The sequence below is a fragment of the Acanthochromis polyacanthus genome, chromosome 19, assembly GCF_021347895.1.
Source record: "Acanthochromis polyacanthus isolate Apoly-LR-REF ecotype Palm Island chromosome 19, KAUST_Apoly_ChrSc, whole genome shotgun sequence".
NCBI classification, from domain to species: domain Eukaryota; kingdom Metazoa; phylum Chordata; class Actinopteri; family Pomacentridae; genus Acanthochromis; species Acanthochromis polyacanthus.
Genome location: NC_067131.1, coordinates 7993781 through 8006075, shown reverse-complemented (window position 1 = coordinate 8006075; position 12295 = coordinate 7993781). Strand labels below are relative to the sequence as shown.

General features: G+C 38.9%; 2 protein-coding genes across 2 annotated transcripts; both read left to right on the top strand.

Annotated features, from left to right (window-relative positions):
- Positions 1 to 28: 28 nt before the first annotated feature.
- Positions 29 to 7937, top strand: zgc:174164 (uncharacterized protein LOC570656 homolog). The gene is made up of 21 exons (XM_022190945.2): positions 29 to 154; positions 234 to 310; positions 404 to 482; positions 567 to 643; positions 1029 to 1221; positions 1333 to 1395; positions 1539 to 1610; positions 1728 to 1897; positions 2036 to 2126; positions 2794 to 2924; positions 3068 to 3239; positions 4245 to 4334; positions 4438 to 4633; positions 4879 to 4990; positions 5307 to 5487; positions 5617 to 5703; positions 5782 to 5887; positions 6784 to 6916; positions 7020 to 7113; positions 7299 to 7336; positions 7461 to 7937. The coding sequence occupies exons 1-21, from the start codon at positions 29 to 31 to the stop codon at positions 7579 to 7581; spliced, it is 2409 nt and encodes an 802-aa protein (XP_022046637.2). The 3' UTR covers positions 7582 to 7937.
- Positions 7938 to 9817: 1880 nt separating this feature from the next.
- LOC110949096 (L-seryl-tRNA(Sec) kinase) lies at positions 9818 to 12295 on the top strand. Its single transcript, XM_022190957.2, has 6 exons — positions 9818 to 10137; positions 11001 to 11247; positions 11334 to 11535; positions 11648 to 11723; positions 11808 to 11901; positions 12002 to 12295. Exons 1-6 carry the CDS (start codon positions 9919 to 9921, stop codon positions 12217 to 12219), a joined length of 1056 nt encoding a protein of 351 aa, XP_022046649.2. The 5' UTR covers positions 9818 to 9918; the 3' UTR covers positions 12220 to 12295.

Sequence of the window (12295 nt, the reverse complement as noted above, 5' to 3'; positions counted from 1 at the left end):
ACCTTCTCAGTATTTACAGCTTGTCTTTATGTTCTCCTGTATTCCAGATGTATTCAGTGACATTACATCAAAACTTTCCAAGTACTCCATTGTAAATCCTCAAGTGATTCACAGAAATATAAGGAGCAGTCGCAGCTCGGAACAATCAGAAGAGGTAGAAAACTGATTTGACTGTCTTTTTAACTGAATTTTCAATATGACAGCATTTAACAGTGCTTTCTTGTTGTATGTAGAAACACAGAAATGAGACAATATCGTATGCATTCAACATAAATAACAAAAAACATGTCATTCATCTAAAAAGGAACAAGTAAGTGCAGAATTAAAAACACACTGATTTTATTCTAAGACCTTGTTTATGCTACATATGAAACATCTCTTGCGTTTTTCCTCTTATTTTCAGAGACTTCTTACACCCCAAATTTGTCCAATATTCACGTGACGCAGCTGGTCGCTACAACTCATCATATCCAAGACCTCATGTAAGCTGATGATTGTGTATTCTGATTTTGAAGGCTGGTCTGAGCATTTTCCCCTCAAACCTGTTTTTACTTTTCTATTTCCAGGTGCATTGCTATTACCACGGAGAGGTTGAAGGATATGAAAATTCATTGGTAGCACTGAGCACCTGCTCTGGCCTCAGGTTGGAACATTTTTCTTTCAAACCAGTTGGATTAGGCAGGTGCTGGTTTCTAGTTCCTCCTTTGTGTGATAAAAGGGGCTGGAGCAGGACTCCAATTCAATGTTAACACTTGTTGACCTTAAGTTTTGTCTCACTGGATGTTTAGCACAGTTAATTATGTACAAAATCAATCTGAAAAATGAGATTATGCACCCATTTGCCATATCATCGTGTATAAGTGTGTTGAATTCATAAGGTGTGATCAGTCCAAACCTTCACAAGTTAGTCTCCATCTCTTTGTTCCTCAGTAAGTTATGCCGTACCACAGGTTTGCAGCACCACATCCCTGCTTTGATGGAAAGCATTTATCTATTACTATATCTGATAATTCACTGCTTTCCTGCAGGGGTGTGATCCTCCTCGGAAATGAGACGTTCGGACTTGAACCTGCACCACAGTCTGCCACCAATGAGCATCTTCTGTACCTACTGAAGGACATTCAGTCCGAGCCCGTCACCTGCGGGGTTGTGGGTGAGGCCCAATCAACGCCGAGCCATGAACCCTTTGAACCTGGCCAATCTCTGACTTCTCTGCTGCGGGTTAGGATTTTGTCTGTGTTCACTTATTCTTACTGTGTAAACGGGTTTTAAAATGAAAAGTGGATACCAGATCTAACCGGCTTTTTGCTCTGAAAAAATTTGTTTTAACAGAGGAAGCGAAACTTACCACAAACCAGTTATGTGGAGCTGGTGCTGGTTGTTGATAATCAGAGGGTGAGTGTTCACAATGATTAGCTTTTTTTAACTTGTAAATCAACACTTTTACTTTACTCACTGACTCTTTAGCTCTGTAGTAGTTACTTAATAGCAATCCTTGCATTATTTAGTAACCGTTTTCTTGTTCATTTTATTGCCAGTACAATTTCAAACAACAAAATGAGACAGCAGTACGCGAGGAGATGGTGGAGATGGCTAACCTACTGGATGGGGTGAGATTTTTAAGTAGTTTGTAAAAGAAAATATGCTAATTTCTAATGTTATCTAGTGTGCGAGTGTACTGTGCTGTGTTGTATGATGTTCTGCTTTTATTTTCTATTTTATTTCAGTACTACAAACAGCTGAATATCCGCGTTGTGTTAGTGGGCCTGGAGATTTTTAAGGATAGTAACCCCTTCAGTGTGGACGGCTCTGCAGGAGAGGTGCTGGGAAGGTTTGTTAGGTGGAGGAAGTCGACTCTGGTACCGAGACTCAGACATGACATTGGTCAGCTCATTGTGTAAGTAATGTGTATGGTACTTTATTTTGCTTTTTCCAGAAGTATGTACCTTCAAATTATATTTCTCAGTGGAAGCCTCAAAGACTAAAATGTTCTGAAATGTGAAGCAAAATTTGTGACTTGTATCTCGGTCCACAGTGGTCGATCAGGGGCGTTTGGAGGAGGCGTGTTGGGTATGGCCTTCGTGGGAAGGGTCTGCTCTGTAACGACTGGTGGAGGGATCAACGTGGTTAGTTTAACTCTCTTTTAACTTCTAACACCAGCTGACACTATGGTGCTTTGGGAGCATGAGCTTTTGCATAGAAACTGATACATCTACATTATTCATGAGACAGTATGGGAGGACAGCTCCTTCTCACATACTGTTAAAACAGGTTCTACTTGAAAGCAGTCCTACCCCATGACTAGGCAGTTTTATTTTGATGATTAGATTCTTTGCATTTTTTTTTTTGCTCTGTGACGTTTTAGTGTCTTTAATATTCAATTAGAAAGTACAGATAAGGAGCTTTAAATTATTTTAAGGTGTCATAGGTTAGTTTGTTCTAGATTTCTGTTAAAAAAAAAAAACAAGATGATTAACAGCATTTCTGTTATTCACAGGTTAATATCATTTGGAATTATTATACCTGTATGCAAAAAAAATTTAATCAAATGATATTATTGAACTTGCTTTTCTTTCCTTCTCAATAAGTAAAAATGGAACTTAAATTCAAATAGATTGCACGTTTCTTTCATGCCCAGTTTCTTCTGTAAGTTCATGCATCTTTATTCATGTAAGCTCTTTTGGTGTTTTTAAAAATATTATTTTTAATCATTTTAAATTCAAATTCAGGATCTTATTTTTAAATGCTAGCACTAAATCCGATATATCCAATGTGTTTTTTTTTTTTTTGCAGTACAGCAACAATGCCTTGCCTTTTGTCTCCACTGTGGTGGCCCACGAGATGGGCCACAACCTGGGAATGAATCACGATAATTCACGCTGCACCTGCAATGGAAACAGCTGCATCATGGGAGCAAGTGCAACGTAATACATTTTCCCACAAATGATGGCTCCATATTTTGATAATATAACAAGTTTCCTTTCTTTTGTTCCGTTCGCTACAGTTAAAGTTTTAACGTGAGATCGGTCCAAATGGATATTTCCATTATTGGTTTATTTCCCCACAGTGGTTCCACTACTTTCAGCCGCTGCAGTGCAGAAGACTTTGAGAGGCTGGTTGTCCGTGGAGGAGGCGTGTGTTTGAGGAATCAGCCTTCCGAGTCAGATGTCGTCGGTATTGCTGAATGTGGCAACGGCCGACTGGAGGAGGGAGAGCAGTGTGACTGTGGCCAACCAGAGGTAGAGTACTGCCTGTCAGTCACACTTTAAACAGAAATGAACAACATAACTTGATGTTATTATGTATTGCATGAGTGTTTCTGATAAACTTTACTGTCTTTGATAGTTTTCACAGCTTTCATTGGAATAAATTATGCTTATTTGGAGGCATATCAGATATGACAAATAATAAGCACTTTGCAAATACATGGGTCAGCCACAACATTAAAACCACCTACACCTGCTTCCAAATCAGCTCTGATCATTGTTATACAAACATGTTACCTCTGAGTGTCCTGTTGTGTCGGGCACTGGATAAACAGAAGTGGATCCCTTGAGTCCACTAGGTTCCTGGAAGAGGCTTCGATGGAACAGGCTTGTTACAGTAAAACCTGTGTTGGTACAAACTCCAGATTTAGCCCATCCAAGCATAGAGGTTTTTGATCTGGGTCTGATCTAACGTGTTCCAGAGACCAAAAAAAACACATTAAAATCTCATGTTTTTACATTTTAACACAGGAAATAATGGTTGTACAAATCAAAAATTATGTTTTAAAGAGTCTTTAGTGTTTGCAAAACTTTTTTTTTTTTTTTTTTTTGCATTTTCACAAATAAAACAGTTTTTCCAAACAGAAACTGTAGATTAAGTCTTCTTCAGTCTCTGCATGACAGTCTAGTCCAGAAGATGACTCATTCACTACCTGTTAGTGGTTTTAATGTTGTGGTGGATCGGTGTATATACCAGACACTATTACAGCAGTAAGCAGTGTGAGTGTCCAGTTATCAAATATGAGACAGTGTAATCCAATATTTTGAATATGAAAACAATATTTGAAAATTAACACTGTTTAGAAAGATACTGTGTTTGGAAATCAGGAAGACGTTTTTGATGGAACACAAATGCATACGTTTGATGCATTCTACACAACAGAGTGCCTTTATGCTTAAAATGCTGTTGCTGTGTATTATTCCTGTTGTTTTTAGTGTGATTGTAGCCATAGTTTTTTCTTCTTTTGTTTCTGACAGGAATGCGATAATAGATGCTGTGACCCTGCCACATGTACATTCACACGTGGGTCCACTTGTGCTCAGGGAGACTGCTGCAACAACTGTCAGGTCTGTGATATTCTGGACTTTCGCTGAGGTTATAAAGCTTGGGGCTGCACTGAATAAGTTGTGCATTGGAAATATTCTGAAATGTGGTGGATTTTTGTTTTAGATCCAGGTTGCTGGAACGCCATGCAGAGAGTCTGTCAACACCTGTGATCTTCCTGAATTCTGTAAAGGCGACGGTCCATTTTGTCCCGATGACTACTATGTCATGGACGGCATGCCCTGTGAAAACAATGCTGCATACTGCTATGAAGGCCGCTGCCAGACATACGATTACCAGTGCAGACATCTATTTGCACCAGGTACATTCAGTGACCATGACTTAACATTTGGGTCGTTACAGTTTTTGTACTTTTTTGCAGTTGTGTTTGAGTTGCACCCTGTACCATTTAAACGTACCGCATGATAAATCTGTTTCTGTGATAGTCTGTGGATAATGTAGTCTAAAATACATTAGCCAGAGGAGGCAGCCATCACCTAGAAAGACATTAATTCATTTCTTCTGTCATTAACAATTTATCTTGGATATTATTTTGCTCTTTTGCAGATCCTGCAAGAAAGGCAGCGGATATTTGTTTTTCACATGCAAATACCATAGGAGACAAATTTGGGAACTGTGGAATCACCAGCACAGGAAACTACATAAAATGCACTGTAGCGTAAGTACTTAAGTCTTAAATCTCTTATTAATCATCATTGGATGTTTAACTGATTCAGTAATGGATTTTATGTAAAGTCTGTCTAAACTTTGGGGAAAAGCTGCACCAGTTGTCATGTTGCATTTACGATCACTTTTTGTAAATATAGCATGACTATATTAATTTATGTTTGAAAGAGATTTATTGAAGACATTTCAGGCAAAATTAAGGTTTCAAATTATTCATCTTGCACATATAATTGAGCTATAATCCACTAATGTGGATACAATTGCAAAGAAATCTGTAAAAACTGTATTCTTTTGAACCTGCGCCACAGAAATTCCATGTGTGGGAAGGTGCAGTGCACCGATGTGGACGTGCAGAACCCTCCTGACGGTGCCATAATCAGCATCCAAATGGTTGATGGGTCAACCTGTGTCAATGCAGACTTCAACCTCGGCCCAGATGTGCTTGATCCTGCCTACGTCAACCCTGGCAGCCCTTGTGACAAAGGAAAGGTGAGCAGACTGAAGAATGGAAGCTATTTTGAAAAATGTCCATGCCAAAGAGAAGGAATGTAACCAGGAAATGGAAAAAGTGACTCACTGACTTCTGGTAACTGTATCAAGTTATGTTTCCTCTTTTAGACCTGTTTGGACTTTCAGTGCGTGAACGCCTCTGCTCTGCTGCCCAACTTGGATTGTGAAGCTCAGACCACCTGCAATGGCCGAGGGGTAAAACTGCATTTCCTTTACTTTCACTTACCAGCCGATAAAGACACATCTGACTTTCTTGTTGTAACATATTTTCAGGTATGTAATGACCAAGGCAACTGCCACTGTGATGATGGGTGGGCACCACCTAACTGTGACAGAGCGGGGCCAGGTGGCAGCATAGACAGTGGTCCTGCTCAGATAGGTAGGTTTATGTTGAATCTGCTGGTTTAATTTTCAAACTGAAGTACACATAGTCATTTCCCTGTATACAGTTCAGAGTCATCAGCACTAATCGGAAAAACGTTTACCAGTTAGAAATGATGTTCTTCTCATGCATCCCTATGCATAGGGTAATGTAATACAAGACCATGTGACCTACAGTAGCCCTTTATCAGAGCTTCATATTACTCATATATTAATCATCCCATCTTCTTGGCATGACTGTGGTAGCTTGTGTTGTAGAGTCTGTATGAGGATGGTCTTGGATAGTTTTGATCATATTGACAATCTATGCATGTGTACTGCATGTGCACAGTAGACATCGTTTTTGGCATCCCTTTCTCCAATTCTGATGGGTTTGTGCATGTCCTATTGTATTGTCATGTCTCTGAAGTGGTTCAAAGAAATCAATGAATCACCAATGTCTGTCGATTCTCAGTCATACAGGTCGTGGTAGTCGCAGGAGCTTCAATAGACATCAACTGGGCTTCTCTTTTAGGCTCTTGAAGATGTTTCACCTCCCATCCAAGAGGCTTCTTCAGTTCTAACTGGCTGATTGGGAGTTTTGTAGTCACTCCGGCTCTCATGGTTAAATGCCCATTAATGTCCCAGGACTCATGTGACTCATGGTGTAAACTGTTATGAAACCAAGTGGTCAAACGGCAATCCTGGTGGTGGAGCTGCTAGTTAGCAAGAATCAGCAATGAGATGAGAGTTGAAACGTCTTCAAGAATCAACAAGAGAAGTCCAGTTGATTTCTGCCGAAACTCCTAGAATAAGTCAGTCGTTTATTTGTAGGTAATTAAGTAGAACTACATGTTGACTTTTTTAATGCAAATGGAACTTTTAAATATCCACACATAATCCTCTTTGCCTCAGACTACTCCCTTAGAAATGGCCTGTTGATCTTCTTCCTGCTGGTGGTTCCTGTCCTGGTCTTCATCGTTCTGGCGCTGCTCTACATCTTTAGGAGAGAATCCCTGGACCCCTGCCTGAAACCACGAAGTCTTAAGTAAACAGTCGCTCACGTTAAAAATATATATACACATATAAAGATATTTTAAAGTTTGATTCATATTTGTATTAAAAAATGATGTTGATTTTGTCTTTTCCAGGTCACGTAATGCTCGAAATGCAAATGCACAACCAAACCACGCAGTTGAAACAGATGTCACAACCCAGCCTCCTGTACGAGCTCCTCCTGTTAGGGTAGATATGCTTTTCTTCATAATCGGCACTGCAGACAAAGCAGTGCAGTTTTTGTTTGTTGAGATTTTCATTAAAAATGCATTCACAAAATAAGGAAAGAGCTCAATCTTTGAACTATATGTTAAGGTTTGGGTATGTTTTTTAAAGAATGGCTCATTGTAGGGTGTTTTTCCTTTTCATTCTAGCCTGGAAATCGACCAGCTACCTCAGCTCCAAGTTCTGAGTATGACCTGACTTTAACTTCACACAATAAATATTTCTCTTACACATAAATAGAAGCTTAAGCTTTAATTAAACAACCAAGCCTGTTTAACTGGTCTTAACTTAATCTAACCAAAACCTGTCAGTTTCAGGTACGAAGAACTGGACTACTGGAATATGGACGCAAACAAGGCTCCTGTGCAATCACCGGCTCCTACGCAAGGCCCCGGAGTGCCCAGACCAATCCCTCCAAGACAAGAAGTGTGATTCTTTTCTCTTTATGTGGCTTTTTTTTTTTTTAGCTGTATGGTGAATGAGTTGACCACAGTTCAACATATTAACAGAGAATTTTAAAACACTGTGATGATTATTCACTGTAACCTGGTACCTGCACCTTCTGTAAGACTGGCTGTAGTATTGTGGTGGTGGATGAGGCTGGAAAATACTTAGTGGAATATGTTTGTTTTATTAAATCATTGTTTATCCCACTTTAGATATACAAGGGGAAAAGCACTTTTCTACCTCGTTCTATTATGTTTTTTTCAAAGTATTTTAAATATTTTTGATTCTGTGGATGTTAATTGTAATTAAAAAATATACAATTTGTACAAAGTTTTTTTTTTTTTTTTTTTTTTTAAAGTATGCCTTTCTCAGGCATGAACTAACGTGACGTCACCCGTTGGTTTTAAACACCAAGAAAATGAAGCCCAGATTTTGCTACTTCCTGGTCGCCATTTTGGATTTTTTTGGAGCCAGTGACGTAAAAAGCGTCATGAAACAGGCTGGACCAGAGAGCAACTCGGGGCAGGACAAGTCAATGGGACTGTCAATCAAGTATAGCCACACCCCCTGGCTCCGCCAATTTTAACGATTTATTTAAAATTCAGTATTGATTTTTTTTTTTTTTTTTTTTTTTTTTTTTTTTTTTTGAAGATCGCCCACCTGATCTCTCATTTTGACCATGAAAACTAACGGGAAAAGAATCCTGAGCTGTAGAAAATCAGTCTATGAAATTTTATTTTTTTTCAAAAATGAATTGGGGTCTATGGAGCAAAAGCTTTTTGGAGCCAACCCTAGCGGACGGCATGATATTGCAAGTTTTTGACACTTCTGGGTGGCCTTCAATTTTGGAGCCAGATGCTACGTCCATCTTTATATACAGTCTATGGCCTTTCTTGGCCTTTTTTTAATTCTTGAAGTGTGTTAACAGTACATGAAGGACACAAACTATGCAGGTGTTCGATCTAAACATTATGCAAGAAAATGCTTCAGGAAGTGGTTTTACTTTTGGCTTTGTGATTCAGCGGTTCTAGGAATAATTGAAAAGTACCTCAAGAGAAGTGATCTTGCCTTGTTTCTTCTCCTGTTTAGGCAGTTTAGCCATTTGCATTCACTGTTCACCTAAAGGATAAATGACTTTAGCTTCCACATTGACAAAATGTAGTGTGTTTGGGATGTGTAGCCAAAGAAAGTTTTACTTATAAAACAAAACCACCTACACCTGGCTGTCCTTAGGCCAGTTGTTCAGAACCTCTTTCATCTGTGAAGTCAACCTAATACCCCTCAATATATTGTGACTGTGGTTTTATTGTTTTAATAGTTAGGGTTTTTAAAGTTGAAATTGGAAATGTTTTACAATAAATTGAAAGTTCACAAATGTTATTCCAAAGAGCTTCAGCTTCCCTTTTTTTTTTTTTTTTTTTTTTTTTTTCAAATACAAGAGTCCTATTGATGCTCTCACTGTTAACATGACCTGGTTGACTGAGAATCTACACAAACATTAACCCGAGTTTGTGGAATAGTTGTTGGCTATGCAGATTTGATCTCTTCCAGGTTTGCAGCCAGTGTTAAAAAATGCCCCTTTGTATCACACCCTTTCAGTTTGGAAAAATAAAAAACAGTCTAGTTTGGGACTGCTTCCAAACTGTGAAAGTAATCCAGGCGCCCTATTTCCACCATTTACTTAGATATATGGTTGCAAGATGTGTTGGACTGAAATAATAATAGCAGAAATTTCATCAACTTTATAGTGTAGGTCATTTAAGCTCAAATTTGTTTTTTAAGATTTCGATGTAGTGTCTCTAAATACACAACTGCAGCTAAAAAAAATGTATTAGATATAACTTTGTTGAATGAATTCTTTTCTTGAAAAGTCACTATATTAAAATCAAATCCAAAAAATAGGAATATCTAAGTAGAGCAATTTAATGTTTTGAACTAAAAATATTTAGATTGCGGAGGAAAAGATAATGTAGATTATTGGTTGAAGGTAATTTTAGTAGAATCAGAAATCTAAATTTAAAAAAAGATGCAAACTGTGGAGTTGCGTTATTTATTTATTTACTTATTACAATGAAAACCTTGGTATTTTTCGCATAGAATGTGTGGTTTTTGAGTTTCTTTCATAGACTGCATAATAAAGATATTTTAAAGTCTTGTTGCTTCACTTTGTGGGATCCTATTTTGAAAGGAAGGAAATCACGAGTCACGTGTTTCACTCACGTAGTTCTGACGTGACACAATGCGGAAGTCAGCTCACAGCACAGCTGTAGCCATGGAAGTGCAGCACAAGAGCTGAGTTTTAAGGCGGTTCTCTGGAAGCTCATGGCAGCAAAGGAGACCGGGAGTGTCGCTCAGGCTCCGGCTTGTCTGTGTGTCCTCTGCGGGCTGCCTGCTGCCGGGAAGTCCACTTTGGCCCGCAGAGTCCTCAGCACCGCCGCACAGCTTGGATGGAGAGCCACAGTGGTGCCGTATGATGACCTGATCCCAGAGGATGCTTTTAGGACCAGAGTGGTGGAGGAGAGTGTCAAACTGCAAGAGATGGTAAAAACATCTGAGGTCAATTTTTGTAAATTATTATTTTTTTTACATGGAGTTCAGGATTATTGATTACGAAACTGGTTACTAATGTTGATCTGATGACACAACCATACACTTTGTACATTAGTGTGTACACTTTCCCTAAAAGAGTAACATTAAATTTCGAATAATATTTTGAATTGTATTATGAGGATCAGCAAAGATTAATTCTGCAGAAATGTTCAAACCTAAAATCACAAAAATCATGTCTAATATAATATGTTTAAGTAAATTTCTAACAAAGTTTTTGCTTTAATCCGAGAGACAGCAGGTCCGATTTGTGGCACTGGCAGCTAGCAGTGACACTCATACTGTTTAATCCTAATTATGGGGCAACACAGTTCCTTATGGAACTTGAGTTCATTGTTGGTAATTTTCCCCTTTTGGATTTTTGTGTGAAGTGCCACTCATAAATCATTTTTCAGAGCTTGACCAATGTTGGATTTTTTTGGCCAATAGCAACTTTGGAGAGTAACAAACCCTGCTGCCAATATATTAGCTGATGATGTTTAAATTTATGTCAAAGTTTTATTGTAAAGGGAAAATTATGGGGTTGTTGTTCATTAACTTTCCTGAAATGTATTTCCATAATTTGCTACAACTTAGCACGAGGACACCATGTGATTCTGTCCTATCCACCCCCTAATGTTCTATTAAAAAAAAGTAATCATATTGGTGCATATTTTGCCAATGCATATACCAGTGTATCTGTGACAAAATTTTTCAAATGATATAGTGATCGGGCTCTAAAATTTCCATTATTTTTCCACCATACCAGTGTTGTTTGATGTTTCATTGACTGGGAAACTTGTGTTTTTCTTTTCCAGCACACTGAATGGAAATCTCACAGACAAGCAGTGTTGCAGTGCTTAGAGCAGTTCTTGAAGAACCCTAAAGTGTTTGCAGAGCTACCAAGCAGCTCTCAGATCAACAGCACCGCATGGGAAAAATGCATTCAAGCCCTGCAGCAGCCTGAAGGTTTGAAATCTGACCGGGCACCACTTCTCTTTATGCTGGATGACAACTTCTACTATCCAAGCATGAGATATGAAGTGTGCCAACTTGCAAGAAAGTGTAAGAACTCTTTGTCGACAGAATATCCCACTAACCAACATTATGCTGCTTAAATGGTGGTTGAAAGCTGTCAGCTGTCATTGCAGATTCACTGGGTTTCTGCCAGGTGTATCTGCAGTGTGATGTGGAGTCCTGCATCAGCAGAAACCAGAACAGGTCTCAGCCCATTCCCACTGAGGTGATATTGGATATGGTGAAGCGTTTGGAGTTTCCAAATCCACAGAAGAACTCATGGGAGATGAGCAGCATTTCACTCAACACCACAGACGATCTATCCGAATCTGATATGTAAGACAACAGAACAAGCAGTTATTAACAGTCATTGCTGAAGTTTACAGTGCATAAAATCAAATGTTTTTTTTTTTGTGCTTTCTATTCTTCTTGTGTGATTTATCCTCAGCCAGAGGGTGATGGAGTTGATCTCCTCCGCACTACGTAACCCACTGAGCCCAGCTGAAGACAACACTGAGCAAAAGGTGTGTCATCTCAAATCTGCTGCCCGTGGTAGAGAAATTTAAGCCCCCAGCTACAGAGGAGGGTCATTTTTTTGTTTCATACAGGAAGCTGACCGTCTGAAATGTGCCACAAGTGTTGTCCATCAGGCTGACCAGGCCTGTCGACGCCTCATCTCTGAGGCTATGAAGACTGCCAGAGGTCAGCATGTAGCTTCATAAATATTAAATATTCCACATTCATCTGAAGACATGGTCATCTAAAGTCAAGCATAATGATCACTCTGCTGTCCTAATTCCAGAAAATCACGTCCCCTCTGAACATATGAAGTCATTGGCTGCTCAGCTGAATGAATCCAAAGCGACATTTCTTCATGACCTGCGGAAACAGTTCCTTCAGGAGGTACCTTTCTCTCAAGAAGAGGAGATTGATGTGGAACGTGTGGTGAAAAGAGCAGTGGACATTTTTGATGACAGGAAGAAGGAAATTCTGTCAAGAATCATAAATGACATCGTATGACTTGATTTTTAACAAATCACATCAAAAATTGCATCAAACTGAATGCTCTGTGTGTAATTAAATGTATTTTTTTGTA

Coding starts and splice junctions, on each gene's coding strand:
- zgc:174164 (XM_022190945.2), top strand. CDS start 29: ATGTTCTCCTGTATTCCAGATGTATTCAGTGACATTACATCAAAACTT. Junction 2,127..2,793: donor CTGGTGGAGGGATCAACGTG/GTTAGTTTAACT, acceptor TTTTTTTTGCAG/TACAGCAACAATGCCTTGCC. Junction 2,925..3,067: donor ATCATGGGAGCAAGTGCAAC/GTAATACATTTT, acceptor ATTTCCCCACAG/TGGTTCCACTACTTTCAGCC.
- LOC110949096 (XM_022190957.2), top strand. CDS start 9,919: ATGGCAGCAAAGGAGACCGGGAGTGTCGCTCAGGCTCCGGCTTGTCTG. Junction 11,724..11,807: donor AAGACAACACTGAGCAAAAG/GTGTGTCATCTC, acceptor TGTTTCATACAG/GAAGCTGACCGTCTGAAATG. Junction 11,902..12,001: donor GGCTATGAAGACTGCCAGAG/GTCAGCATGTAG, acceptor TCCTAATTCCAG/AAAATCACGTCCCCTCTGAA.